Source organism: Ananas comosus, linkage group 1 (genome assembly GCF_001540865.1).
Source record: "Ananas comosus cultivar F153 linkage group 1, ASM154086v1, whole genome shotgun sequence".
NCBI lineage: Eukaryota > Viridiplantae > Streptophyta > Magnoliopsida > Poales > Bromeliaceae > Ananas > Ananas comosus.
Window position 1 is genome coordinate 1,054,332 of NC_033621.1, and position 13,192 is coordinate 1,067,523.

At 37.0% G+C, this 13,192-nt stretch overlaps 2 protein-coding genes and 1 non-coding gene across 3 annotated transcripts; 1 reads left to right on the plus strand and 2 right to left on the minus strand.

Moving 5' to 3' along the window:
- LOC109721233 (developmentally-regulated G-protein 3) lies at nt 1,580-6,436 on the minus strand. The gene is made up of 10 exons (XM_020248715.1): nt 6,303-6,436; nt 5,348-5,401; nt 5,000-5,173; nt 4,738-4,809; nt 4,475-4,534; nt 3,745-3,854; nt 2,865-3,164; nt 2,261-2,452; nt 2,124-2,175; nt 1,580-2,043 (listed from the first exon to the last, which is right to left on the minus strand). The coding sequence occupies exons 1-10, from the start codon at nt 6,342-6,344 to the stop codon at nt 1,993-1,995; spliced, it is 1,107 nt and encodes a 368-aa protein (XP_020104304.1). The 5' UTR covers nt 6,345-6,436; the 3' UTR covers nt 1,580-1,992.
- On the plus strand, nt 6,749-6,820 carry TRNAW-CCA. The gene has a single exon. It is a non-coding gene; the product is annotated as a tRNA-Trp (tRNA).
- Nucleotides 7,256-10,973, minus strand: LOC109715024 (putative laccase-9). The gene is made up of 7 exons (XM_020239811.1): nt 10,659-10,973; nt 10,199-10,350; nt 9,685-9,929; nt 9,196-9,324; nt 8,176-8,710; nt 7,511-7,935; nt 7,256-7,365 (listed from the first exon to the last, which is right to left on the minus strand). Exons 1-7 carry the CDS (start codon nt 10,740-10,742, stop codon nt 7,256-7,258), a joined length of 1,680 nt encoding a protein of 559 aa, XP_020095400.1. The 5' UTR covers nt 10,743-10,973.

A 13,192-nucleotide genomic window follows, 5' to 3' on the forward strand; every position in this document is an offset into this window, starting at 1 on the left:
TATATATAGAGTGAGGCTACTATGCTATCGGAAGCACGGAGCCTTTCGTGCTTCCAGCTCGTTTTCGATGTTGCGATTTTTGAATCGTCGATCGGCTCCGTTAAATTTGATCTAGAGTATTTGAAGTACTTAAAAAATAAATTTTATGATTTTACGATATCATTTGCCTAGTGAACGAAGGGGCTCAAAATCAACGGCTGAAAATAAAAATCTTACAAAATATAATAATATGACATTAAAATTTTAAATCAAAGATATTGATCTTGTTTTATATAGTATAAAAAATTTTCTATCAAAATTTCACGTGATTTGGATATTTCTACATCGTTAAACTTGCAAACGGCTCACTACGGCCATTGAAATTTGTTGATTTTGAGCCCATTCGATCACTAGGCAAATGGTATCGAAAAATAATAAAATTTATTTTCTAGATACTCCAAATACTCTAGATCAAGTTTAACGGAGCCGATCGACGATTCGAAAGTCGCAACATCGAAAACGAGCTGGAAGCACAGAAGGCTCCGTGCTTCCGATAGCATAGTAGCCGGACTCTATATATATATATATATATATATATATATATATATATATATAAAGATAACTAACAAGCTTAGGCTAAGTATACAAAAACTTAAAAAAGAAAAAATAATAATAAAGGAAGAGTTTGATAAAAATGACTAATTGTTGACTAATTCTAATTTCTAGCGGTCACTGATGCTTATTTTTGTCGTGTTTTGCTACAACTAATTCGTGATAAAATGAGCTAAAAATTGTGCGATTATTGAGATTTCTTTTCTTTTTTTTTTTTTACTTCCATATTTGTGTTATGTGCCCTAATTGTAGTTAAATTATGAACAATTGTGGAACTACAAGTTACATTATATTCAGCTGTATTGTTTGGATATTTCTTTAGATACGTACCAACTTGTTATTATCCTATTTCATAGTCTGAGATTCGCAACTCAATTTGGAATTGTAAAATACATGAAAAATGAACCACTACATGCGCGGCCTCTTGACGTATCACTGAGCTAACCATGTCGCTTAAAGAAAATGAATCATGCATAAGCTAGTGTAGATACACTTAAAATAATAATAATAATAATAATAATAGTAGCAATAATAATCCAAATGGTACTAAGAATCGAGTATTCTAAATATTAATTAGTTGGAATTGGAATAATATAATTTTAAAAGCAACTGAATTGGTCTTTTGAACTATGTGCTGATTTTGAAACTCTGCATCTGCGGTGACGATATCAACTTATATGGCCTTCACATAATAATTTGCAAAAAAAAAATTGTTTTAATAGTCGTTGGGCCATTCAATTGCCTCTTTTACGTCCTCTAATGCCTATACGAGCTCAAAAGTTGGAAAATATTTCATTAATAACATCAAATTAAGCAAAATTTTATTATATGCACAACAATTTTTAATATTATCAAATCAGATATATTATATGTACTTCTGCTTTGAACCTCATCGCTCTCGCAACAGAAAATTCGCCATGGACATGCTATAAAACAACTTAAGCACGAACAAACACAACATAACTACGAGAGTGACTACACAAATGCAAACAAATCAAAAAAACCCCACGGAACAAGCTGGGATCTTATTTTACAAACATGTCTTTGAATTCACAACCCAGAATTAGGTCGGAGTATACTTCCACAAATTCTTATAGAAAAACCAGCAAGTACACCGGTAGTCTCCCTAAGCTAGCACAAAATCAGCATCTTACAAAAGTTCAAATAACTTAATATGTTACTTTCCAGCGCCGAATGGTTATCATACTCGATGCAGCCTAGCTAGCAAAAAGTAGAATTTTACACAAGATCGAGAACATAAAAACCTTAATATAAACCAAATACAGAAATGAAAACCTAAAATATTTAGCCGCGAAAGAACTTTGCATGTAGATCCACTACCCCTCCAAGCGACAAACAACAGGGCTGGTGCCTCGAGACTTGAGAGTACCACAATGCTGATTAGACCTTTTTAATAATCTGAACCACGTCTTCATCTTCGAGCTCGTGTTCCTGCAAAGAGATCTTCGAAAGTTAATGCGAACATCAACTTACGTTTAAGAGCTATGGTAAGCAACTAAGTAATACAATACCTTGCCGACTCTCTGGGGCTTATGCTTCACACTTGAACCCCAAACAAGCGCGCTGCACATTTCAATCAGCAATAGTATAATTCAAATTCAAGTTGATGGTATAAAGTGCACAAACATGAGCTATAAGAGGCCCTTACTATTTAAATTGTTTCATCATGTCTTTGTGAATTCTGTTGCAGAAGTCCTCAACTGTTCTCCTCTTGGATGATAAGATCACAGGGTCCTCATAATCCGGGTTCATTCCCTTGGGCTTTGTGTATATCCGTGTGAGATCCAAATATTCCCATATCTTATCCAATAGACCATCGAGATTCCATTCAAGGTGAGCGCTATCGACAATTAAAACAAAACAGAACAAGCATTTTAGTGCCAAACATATAGCATAAATTTTCCATACATTTTCTTATGGATGACACAACCATAAAGGCCATTTGATCAGGCCAGAGTGGAAATCACTGATCGAAAGGGTCGAAGATGAACTAAAAGCTTTTCTATGAATATCCCACAAAGAGCTTCCTGCTGGAGCAGAAGCTCAAAATGGACCTCTAAGTTAGGGCTCAGAGTCCGATCTTGGCTTCCTGCTGCAAAAGAAGATCCAAATTTTTCTAATTTGCTAGAAACTCGACTAGATGTAGCTGCAACAGAAACAAAAGCAGAAGCACAGCCAGACCAAGTTTCAGCAGCTCCAACACCAACTTCCAGGATTAAATTCATGATGCCAAGATAGAGAACCAGATTTACCTAACTGGACAGTAATGAGGAAGTTTGTCAAGAATTTCCAGCTCTTCCAGTGTGATTTGATCAATCTTGTTCACAACATAGATGCAAGGAGTATAAATCCTACTGCCCTCAATAACATCTATCAGATCATCAGCAGTCGCATCATATCGAAGATTGATATCAGCATTATGTATCCTGTATTCACTACAAATCGCCTTCACAGTCTCGAGGTCCAGGTGTGTGGTTGTCACTGTTGACGTGAGATTAATACCACCTTTGTCCTTTTTTCTGAATGTCAAGTTAGGGGGTTCCTTATTCAACCTGCCTTTGTCAAAATTGGTATATGTTAAAGTTTGCGAAAGCTAGTTAGTGGAGTAAATCCAAGAGAAAATAAAAGTACAAAATACAAGACTAGTTAACAGTCCATAGATAACAAAATTTCCATTAAAAGTTTCTGGCCCAATCAACTGTTAGCCATTAATCTTAACTGAACATACAATTCTGTAGTTTAAAAGGAGGTGGAGGCATTAAATGTCAACAGAATCCCTAAATCACTCAACAGAATAACTTGAATCAAAACGAAAAAGTTTAAGGGGTATTAATTCAAGGAAAAAGGCAAGTCTATCCAAAATAGTTTACAATAGAGGGGATCTGGATAAATTTTTGACGAAACTATTCGTGTTTATCACTGTTTACAATAGCTTGTTTGGGCCCACAAAGGAACCTACTATCCTCGATAAACCACTTAAATTACAGTAAAACAATCAATATTACTACAGCCATCGCCAGGAAGCTTTGTCCTGTTTATCTTGTTTCTACTCTGTAGGCATCAGAAGTTCCACTTTAACAGGGGGAAGAAAAAGGATAACTTTCTAGTAAAACGATGTGACAGTCAAAATACCTTATGCCGAATCCCTCGAGTTCCTTTTCGATAAGGCGCTTGTGAGTTATTGGTTTGATGGCATCAAGGACAATCAAAATACAATTGCATGTCCTAGCTGTGCTGATAACCTGAAAATCAAATCGATTATTTCACTTGAAATTTATCTGGGTAGCTTGCTAGAAATATAAGAAAAGCACATCTACAACTATCAGAAAAACTTCAAACAATTCAAGCTTCATTGCATCGCAAAATTAGAGCAATTAAATCTATCCAAATATGAAATGTACACATTACATTGGCCAACCTTTGGATGTCCTATTTGTTAATGTTTAATTCCTCTATCCTACTATCTTAGGAGTACATGGTCATGTGAAATGGGAGGAAGGCCCCATCGTAGTATGACGCCAACCAGTGGCTGCCAGCTGTCAACTCAACTGTCCCAGAAAAAGAGAACAAAGATTGAAAAGGATAGGGGAAGTGAGAACTAAGAGGAAAAAGGAGAATGATCACACATGAGAAAAACATGCTACAAAGCAGTCTGACTTTTTTTTCACTCAATTATACATTAGATGGTCTGTAAATTCTATTTCTTCCAATGACTATCATCGAACTCATATTACAACACTTCGGCCAAGTAGATATTTGAAACAAATGGAATATGCAAACTGGAAAACTTTTACAATATTCTAACCTATCAAAGTTCAAAACGTATACTGTGGAAATAACTATGTATGTACCACTTCAGTACCTGTCTGCCTCTGCCCTTTCCATCCTTTGCACCCTCGATAATTCCAGGCAAATCCAACAGCTAAAATAGAAAAAGAAATTAAGGTTAAAAATAAGTAAAACAAATTTCAGAATTTCTGAAATAAAAGAAAACAGAATTACATATTTGAGATGATTACTGGTTATTTCTCAGGAAATTAAAAAAATACATATATTAAATGATGACAGCTCAACCATCATTCAAAATTTCCATAGTCAATGGCTAGTGAAAATAACAAGCATTACCTGAATTTTGGCTCCTCTATACACAATAACTCCTGGAATGCAAGTCAAAGTTGTAAACTCATAAGAAGCGACCTGTTAACCACACTAAGATGGAGTCAGATAGTACTGCAGAAACCTACTGTAGCAAAATAATTACAACAAACGTTTTTCGAGTTCAAAAGAAACCTTAGCAAATACCCATTGTAACGCTCTCATTGCGTGTTTAATATAAATATATTTGTTTCAATAAATAAATATCACGATGAGTTTTATAAAGGCTGACCTCTGAAAAAGTGCCTGTTAACTTGTTTAATAGTGTAGATTTTCCAACAGAAGGAAATCCTACAAGACCCACGCGTGCATCTCCGCTTTTAGTAACATCAAAACCCTCGCCAGCACCACCACCACCTTTAGAGGTAGGTGTCAGCAGCTCCCGACGTAGTTTTGCAAGTTTAGCCTTGTAGTAGAAACAATAATCACATCAATAAAGGAGAGTATAAACTAAAATTTGACGAATAAATTGATAGGTTGTCAAGAGGAGGCAAACATAAACACTAACAGGTGGTTCGAAATTCTAATGCTCTAGCTCAGAAAAAACATCTGTTATAGTATATTAGATAATAAAAGGAACCTTAAGAAGACCAAGATGATGGGCTGTCGCCTTATTTTTCTGTGTCCTTGCCATCTACCAGAGGGAAAAAAAAAACGAAGATACAATTAGTTCCACGACCCACAATAAAATGCAATAGAGAAACAAATCATGTAAAATTGGAAATTAACAGAAAGAATTAAAGAAAAAACGTACAAGACATATTGATAATTCATAACCATTACTAGTAGAACAAACTTCGAGAGCATATATAGATAGAATGGCGAATGATAACTGTAATTATCATCTGCTTTTCATGAATGTCCACATTATTTGCCACTATAGTTCCACCAAATTGACTAAAAAGTGCCTCAATTGCCAACTTGGACCTTAAGAACCGTATGAATCCATCATGCGAATTCACATACAACTCTTTTTCTTGGTTCCCACAAATTGCAACCAATCAAGCATACGAGTTCCACAAATCTCTAACAAAATTAGATTCATCTGAGGATCGATTAAACCCTTGTGCAATAAATACAAATTAACTAGGTGTTCTCATCTATTAGAACTAATTTGTTAAATGCTACTAATAAAACTAACTATGAGAGCACATATAAAACAAACAATATCTACATAGATCATTCGCCTTTCTCCACACTATTTCTCACCGCAACTCTATCAATTCATCAACAAGTACTTCACCTACCAAATTGAACCTTAAAATCTATAAGAATCCACAATACAAGTACATAAACTTTGTTTCCCCAGTTCTCACAAATTACAACTAATCAAACAAAGCAATTCCCCATATTTATCACACAAAATTCCATTCGACATCCCCTGCGACGTGGATTTCGAAAAGAAACCGTTCCAATCTCTGATTTAAAAATATATATTACAAAAAAAAAAGCCTTTCGACATGGATCGATCCGGGAACAGCTAGGGTTTGGGACTAGGTTTCTACGCCGAAGTGGGGAGGAGATGGGAGCACTACCTCATCTTCGATGTCCTTGATCTTTTGCATCACCGTCGCCATTGTTGTCGCTTCGATGCAGAGAAGGTCGATAGTCTCGTATTAAGCCCTTCCTCTTCTTCTTCTTCTTCTTCTTCTGGAAGATTCTAACTGAGTCGAGGGCTCGGGGAGAATTGAGATTTTGTAGTTATAGAGGGGAATTAGCGGACTCAACCCAAACCCGTTCGGTCAAACTCCGATCCGACCCGAAACTAATAAGTGGTTTACGACACATATGACCGATCAGATCCTAATTGGATCTTTTTCTTTCTAGCGGAGCTGCTCGTTCAATCTAATTGTTTAGGCAAAATGGGGCCCAATTTCTCTAACGGGTGGCTTCGTGTAAATGCGACACGACCCGGTCCAAATTCCGAACTCACATGTAAATTTTAAAGTTAATTGCTTAAATAAAACTCAATTGTCAACTCGGATCCGTGGCGCAATGGTAGCGCGTCTGACTCCAGATCAGAAGGTTGCGTGTTCGATTCACGTCGGGTTCAATATCCCCGATCCATTAAAACATAAACGGATCTTTTTAAATTTTTTAATATATTTTTTTTGTTTTTCCATCGTTACATTAATAAGATACAAATTGCACCCATGTACATATTTCACCACATTTTAAAAGTGCAAAATTTTGTAATTTTGTAGCTTTCATTTTAGCTAAGCACAACAGTACCCTCACATCATCCCATTTAGTAATAGTAATGTGTGCGGTGAGTATAGAGTATGTATCGCATCACATCATATACATGTATGTATATTTGTATTTATTTATATATTTATTATTTATTAGGATTTGGTATTATTGCGAGGGAGGAGAGAGTTGGGCCGGGCCGGGCATTTGGGCATGTGGGGCGGGCGGNGATCCATTAAAACATAAACGGATCTTTTTAAATTTTTTAATATATTTTTTTTGTTTTTCCATCGTTACATTAATAAGATACAAATTGCACCCATGGACTCGGCCCATCTTTTACGATCAACACCGTGTCCATCCCCCATATCAGATGCCGCTCCAAGTGACAGTGTAAATACCATACACCTGGCACATTAACAAAATAAAATTAGAGGGGTACGTAATTAACTACGAAAGTTTCTTTAATTAATTAGTTGTTAACCTTAAGTAACCCATTCCTAATTATTATTAAAAAAAAAAAAAAAGAGAGAAAAAAACTTCTCAAACTCACCAGGGTTATTAGCCGTGAACCTGATGGCCACCCACCCATTCCTGGGAACCCCAACAGTGTTCTTAAAAGGAGGGTCCTTCAAATTATACCCCAGGGGGTCCCTCCACTTATCGAAATTTCCAAATCCCCACCCCACAACGTAAAAGCTGTACCCATGCAGGTGCATGGGGTGGCTCTCCCCCTGCACCAGCGACGTTCCCTGGAAAACCACCTCCAGTTTCCGGCCGTACTCGACCGCTTTCACCTCCGTCGCCCTCCGCGTCCACAGCAGATTCTGCGGCTGGTCGTCTGCGGTGAAATTGAAGTAGTAGGGGGGCATCGTCGGAAAATTTACGCCGTAATCGCCGCGGACGCACCTGCAGTAGGCTTCGAGTATGTTGATCGAGGGGTTCGCGAAGCTGATGTTGTTGAGGCTCGCCGCGAGCCTAGTTTGATGAATTTTAAGAGAGTAATAAGAGGATTAATGTATCAGCATATGTTGTTACGAATTCAATAAGTACTATAGGGAGTTAGTTATATGTCAAATACTAAAGTTGTGAATGGTGCGTGTGAAAAATGTTACAAAGCCTAGCTAGTTATGTCACATATATTTTTTTTGAAGCTATGTGAGTGTCAACTGCGTACGCATGCAAATACCAACTTTGCAGAAATAAAGATTATGAAACCTGGTCCCGTTGGGTCCCGCGCACGAGCTATGGCGGCAGGGGAGCTCGTTGATGGACACCGTCATCACAATCCTTTCGTCGAACATGTTCGGCAGGCCCACAGGCCGCCGCTCCTTGTCCCACAGTCCCCTCAGTGAGAAGCTAAAGCGCGTAGCGGCGTTGGAATCGTTGTAGTACGGGAGCGGCGGAAGCAGCGGCCTCCCGCCACCTCCGCTGCCCGGGAGGTAGGCGACGACGGCGGTGGCGGTGATGTTGTCGATGTTGCTGGTGTTGAGGAAGTCGAATGCGCGGGCCGCCATGTAGTAGAGCCCCCCGGTAGGGTTAGGGTTCTGGTCGGCGGTGAGGAGCATGTCCATGGTCTCGCCGGGAAAGACGAGGGCGTAGTCGGAGGTGTAGGGCTTGGTGTAGGCCCCATCGGAGCCGACGACTGTGAGGCGGTGGTGGGCGACGGAGAGGAAGAGCCCCGCGCTCATGGCGGCATTCACCACACGGAGGAGGTAGGTTTTGCCACGCTCCACCGCGAGTCGGAAAGTTTCTACAATAGAGCAATTGCAAGTGTTAAAACTATTTTTGAGCTGTTTTTGTTACGCGTTTCTATAATTTCTGAGCTATTTAATGTATCATCATCACGTAGGTAAGCAGAATTATGTAAACCATTTCTGAGCTGTTTTCTTCAAAATCTACTTGCATGGTAATTGTAAAAGAAAACAAAGTTGAAAAAACTCTTCTCTAATCCACTTACAAAATATCTCTACATATTATCAACCAATTAAACAATGAGTGCATATCACGTATAATACTATCATATCAGGAATCTTTTAGTGATATAAAATGTAAAAATGGTAAAATTTCATTAATTTTACCATATTTTTTCATTGCTAGATGGTAGCTAGTGAAGGTGACATGATCCCTATAAAACAAAAAAGTCCAAGGGGAAAAAAAAAAAAAAAAAAAAAAAAAAAAAAAAAAAAAACTAGAGAGAGAGAGAGAGAGAGAGATCTAGAGAGAGAAATTAATTACCATTGGAGGAGCAAGGAAAGAAATCCCCAGGTTGTCCATTGATGGTATAAGCATCAGATTTGTTGAAGTCTCCTCCACTCTCTACTGCTCTTTTAAGCACCACATTCACATCCTCCACCCACCACTCCCCTATTTATAATAAATAAATAATAATAATAATAATAATAATAATAATAATAATAATTCAGAAGAGAAAAAACAATGGTTATTAATTACTCATTAATCTAAATCAATATCTACTTGATTATTCAAACATATACGCATGACATATTTTCAAAAAGAATAGTCGTAAAATATATGAATCTTTCTCCAACTCTCCATATTTAATTAACTACATTCTAATAAGAAGCTCGAGCACTTTTCACTCAAACACTTTAGTTTCTGTATTTATCTTATATATAGTTTGCATAAAGGAACATACTATATTTGGCAAAAATTTTATCTAGTTCATCAGAAGTTCATAAACAAATTAACGCGCAAATTACAAACCGAGTACGATGACAAACTCCTTGAAGGGCCTGGGGAAGGGATAGCGCGATCCGCGCGGCGGATACACCACGATGGTGCCATGGACGGTGGCCCTAGCGAAGTCGTTGTGCGCGTGCCACCACACTGTGCCCTCCTCGGTCGACAAGACGACCGCGTACGTAAAACTGTCCCCCGGCTGGATCGGGCACTGCGTGATGTACTCGGGCCCGTCCGACCACGGATTCCTTGGCTGCTTCACGCCGTGCCTGCGTGTTCACAGATCGTATACATATTTCTAAGAGTTTTTACAGAGAGAAAAGTAGCATGTTATCTACTTCGTTTATTTTATTTTTAGCTAAAAATGTAAATCAATTAAGATTCGAACATGAGATTTTAGATACCAATCGCGAAACTCTTTGACATTTGCGCTAGGAAAGGTCGGTTATGAAGAAATATTGTTTACAATTTTTCGTTGTTATATATAGTTTGAGGACATACATAATTTGTACATATATATACATAAATATATGTATACCAGTGGATAGTGATGTTGTCTTTAGCACGGTTGTGCACCTTCACCTTCATTGTATCTCCCCTCCTAGCATACAAAGTGGGCCCAGGAAATTGCCCATTCACTGCCAATATACTCTTCGTTTTGCAGAGCCGAGTGTAAGGCGCATCTTCTACCTGCAGTACGCATCTCAAAGCAGTCCACATTACATATCCATGCATATACATACCTCTTTCACTTCTTCCATATATATATATATATACACCAAAATAAATAAACAAGCAAAGAAATGTTTCAGATTCATCTAAACTTCACTCAATAAGTTAAACTCAGGCATATGGAGCTTCATAAATGATAAACATATTATATATATATATATATATATATATATATATATATATATATTGAAGTAAGCTCACGTACGCCACTTTTTACGATCTCAAACTGCGATAAAGTTCGAAAAGCTTTTATCATTCGCACGCACCACGAAGACATGGCGATGGGTCTTCGAGGAGACGGTGTCGAAGAAGAGAAGCCCATGGAGAAGCAGGAGCCAAAAGCACTTCATGATCTCTCAGCACCACTGTAGTACTCCAAACTAATTTACTACATGCATAGTGATCACAGTAGGACACCATCCATGGACTTAAATAGGGAGAGACATGCACTTAGGTGCAATTAGTGGGGCACGCATACATTAATGGAGATCGCAGTAGCAACTTGGGGCTAAGAAGTGCTTTTGGTTTCAGTGGCTTATTTGTGCAAGGTCTAGGTTAACAGAAGCACTTAACTGAGCTTGCCATATTTGGCCACTTTGAGAGCATTTTCTATCTACCTTTGTTTGACGAAGATATAGCAAACAAATAAACCCCTGAACGTACGTACGTGTACCATATTATTACTTCTTATCAATCACATCCACCATATTAACCACAACATACGTTATCACAATTAATCTTTTCTTGTATTTTTTTTTTTTTAATATACATAAGGTTTCAAATTGTTAAGTGTTAATTAGTTAAAAAGATAGTATCACAATTAAACCACACTTTTATGAAACAAATACACACTATATCTATCTGGTCAAGTTTAAAATATGAACCGTGATGAAATTCGGTACATTTTCTTTGTAAATAACATAATCTTGCTTCAGCTACGTACGTCGTTGCCCTTCAACAAAAACGTAGATAAAATATTAACTATGATGAGCTATTTAGATGAATAAATAAATATTGTGTCTCTCATGTTTACTTAAGAGACACGCAAATAGAATTTGGTAGATATATAAAAAGTATACGATCAAATGTTTAAAAGAAGAATAAGATATTTAACCTCCAAATTATTGTTTTTTTTTTCCAAAATAAGAAAATCATCTCATTGACTATTATTATTATTATTATTATTATTATTATTTTGCTTCCAAAGTAAGTTTGAATGTGAGTTGGTGTCTCTCATGTTTACTTAAGAGACACGCAAATAGAATTTGGTAGATATATAAAAAGTATACGATCAAATGTTTAAAGCAAGAATAAGATATTTAACCTCCAAATTATTGTTTTTTTTTTCCAAAATAAGAAAATCATCTCATTGACTATTATTATTATTATTATTATTATTATTATTTTGCTTCCAAAGTAAGTTTGAATGTGAGTTGGGGTTAATTATTCTTGCTTGGTGAGTTTGTGTATGATAGTGGGTAACTCCCACTTGTGGAAGTGGGACTTGGAGTGCGTTGGTAGTTGAGAGTTTTAACCATCTCCACCAACAATTTTATTGACCTCAGTCTAAGTGCTTGGCCATAAAATCACATGCAGTAGAACTCCTAGCTTCCTATAACCATTACATATCTTCTTTACTATCTTATTCGATCCAAATTTAATGGTGTTTTTGCTTCTTTCTTTTTTTTTTTTTTAAAAAGGCCCTTCATTTTCCACACCAATAAAAAGTTTGGGCACATCTCACATTCAACGTACAGTGTGAATGCTTGAATATGTGGATTTGCCCACCAAGAGGAAGCCTCATCTATGGCCTACTTTATTGAAGGAAGGGGTTGCTAAATTTTGCCTAAAACAAGGGGATTCTTATTCTCTTGTGCGTGGCTTGTTTGGCCCCTTGAGGTTATATAGTCTTTGAATTGGTTAGTGCATTACTTTGTGATAAAGGTTGTGTGTAATTGAGTTAGAAGATATTGTCAAAACATGTAATTATTATCAGTAAACATGCCTTGTTGGAGAAGTTTAGACCAATTCACACCAAGTTACCATTTAACCATTTTATTTTGTTGAATTTTGCAAAAATTTTGTTTGGAACTTTGCGCTTGTTTTTTTTTTTTTTTGAGAAAGAAAGATAGCATGCTACCCAAAATGTGAATCAACTAGAATTCGAACTTGGATCTCGAATACCAATCACCAAGCTCTTTGCGCTTGTTGATTGAAATAAAAGAAGAAAATTTGCTAATTAGTATATCTTTCACTCTAGAGGCTTCTACTTATTAGCTGGGCTCATATATTGATAGGGTCTGACTCTTGTGAAATATCTTAGGATTTAGGTGGTAGCTTGTGACATGAATTTTAGAAAACTCTTAATTAGCAGTTGTTGTTGTCATTTATATCTCTCTCTTGTTCCTTTTTTTCGTTATTCGCCTCTGATGCTCCGTCACACAAGTATTACTTATCCAATGGCCAAAGATTGTATGGGAAAAGAATAATACTCTCCAACTTAATTCTCCTAAGAAGTTTTTACACAAGCAGTCATTTTTGTCAGATCCAACAATAGTAGAATATAGTAAACATGTATGCAAATACAGAAATATGAAGTAACATCCGACGAAAGTGGGCACAGACCAAAGCAAATTAAAGCACTCAATAACATTAATAGCATAATACTCCGGTATAAGCAAACTGCAAGATTAGGAAAGTGATGGAGAAACGAAAATGGGCGCACCCACATGAGAATTTACACACCACGATTGGAGCTACCATGGAGGGAAGATCTTATCTCGTGGTAGGAGATCAGATT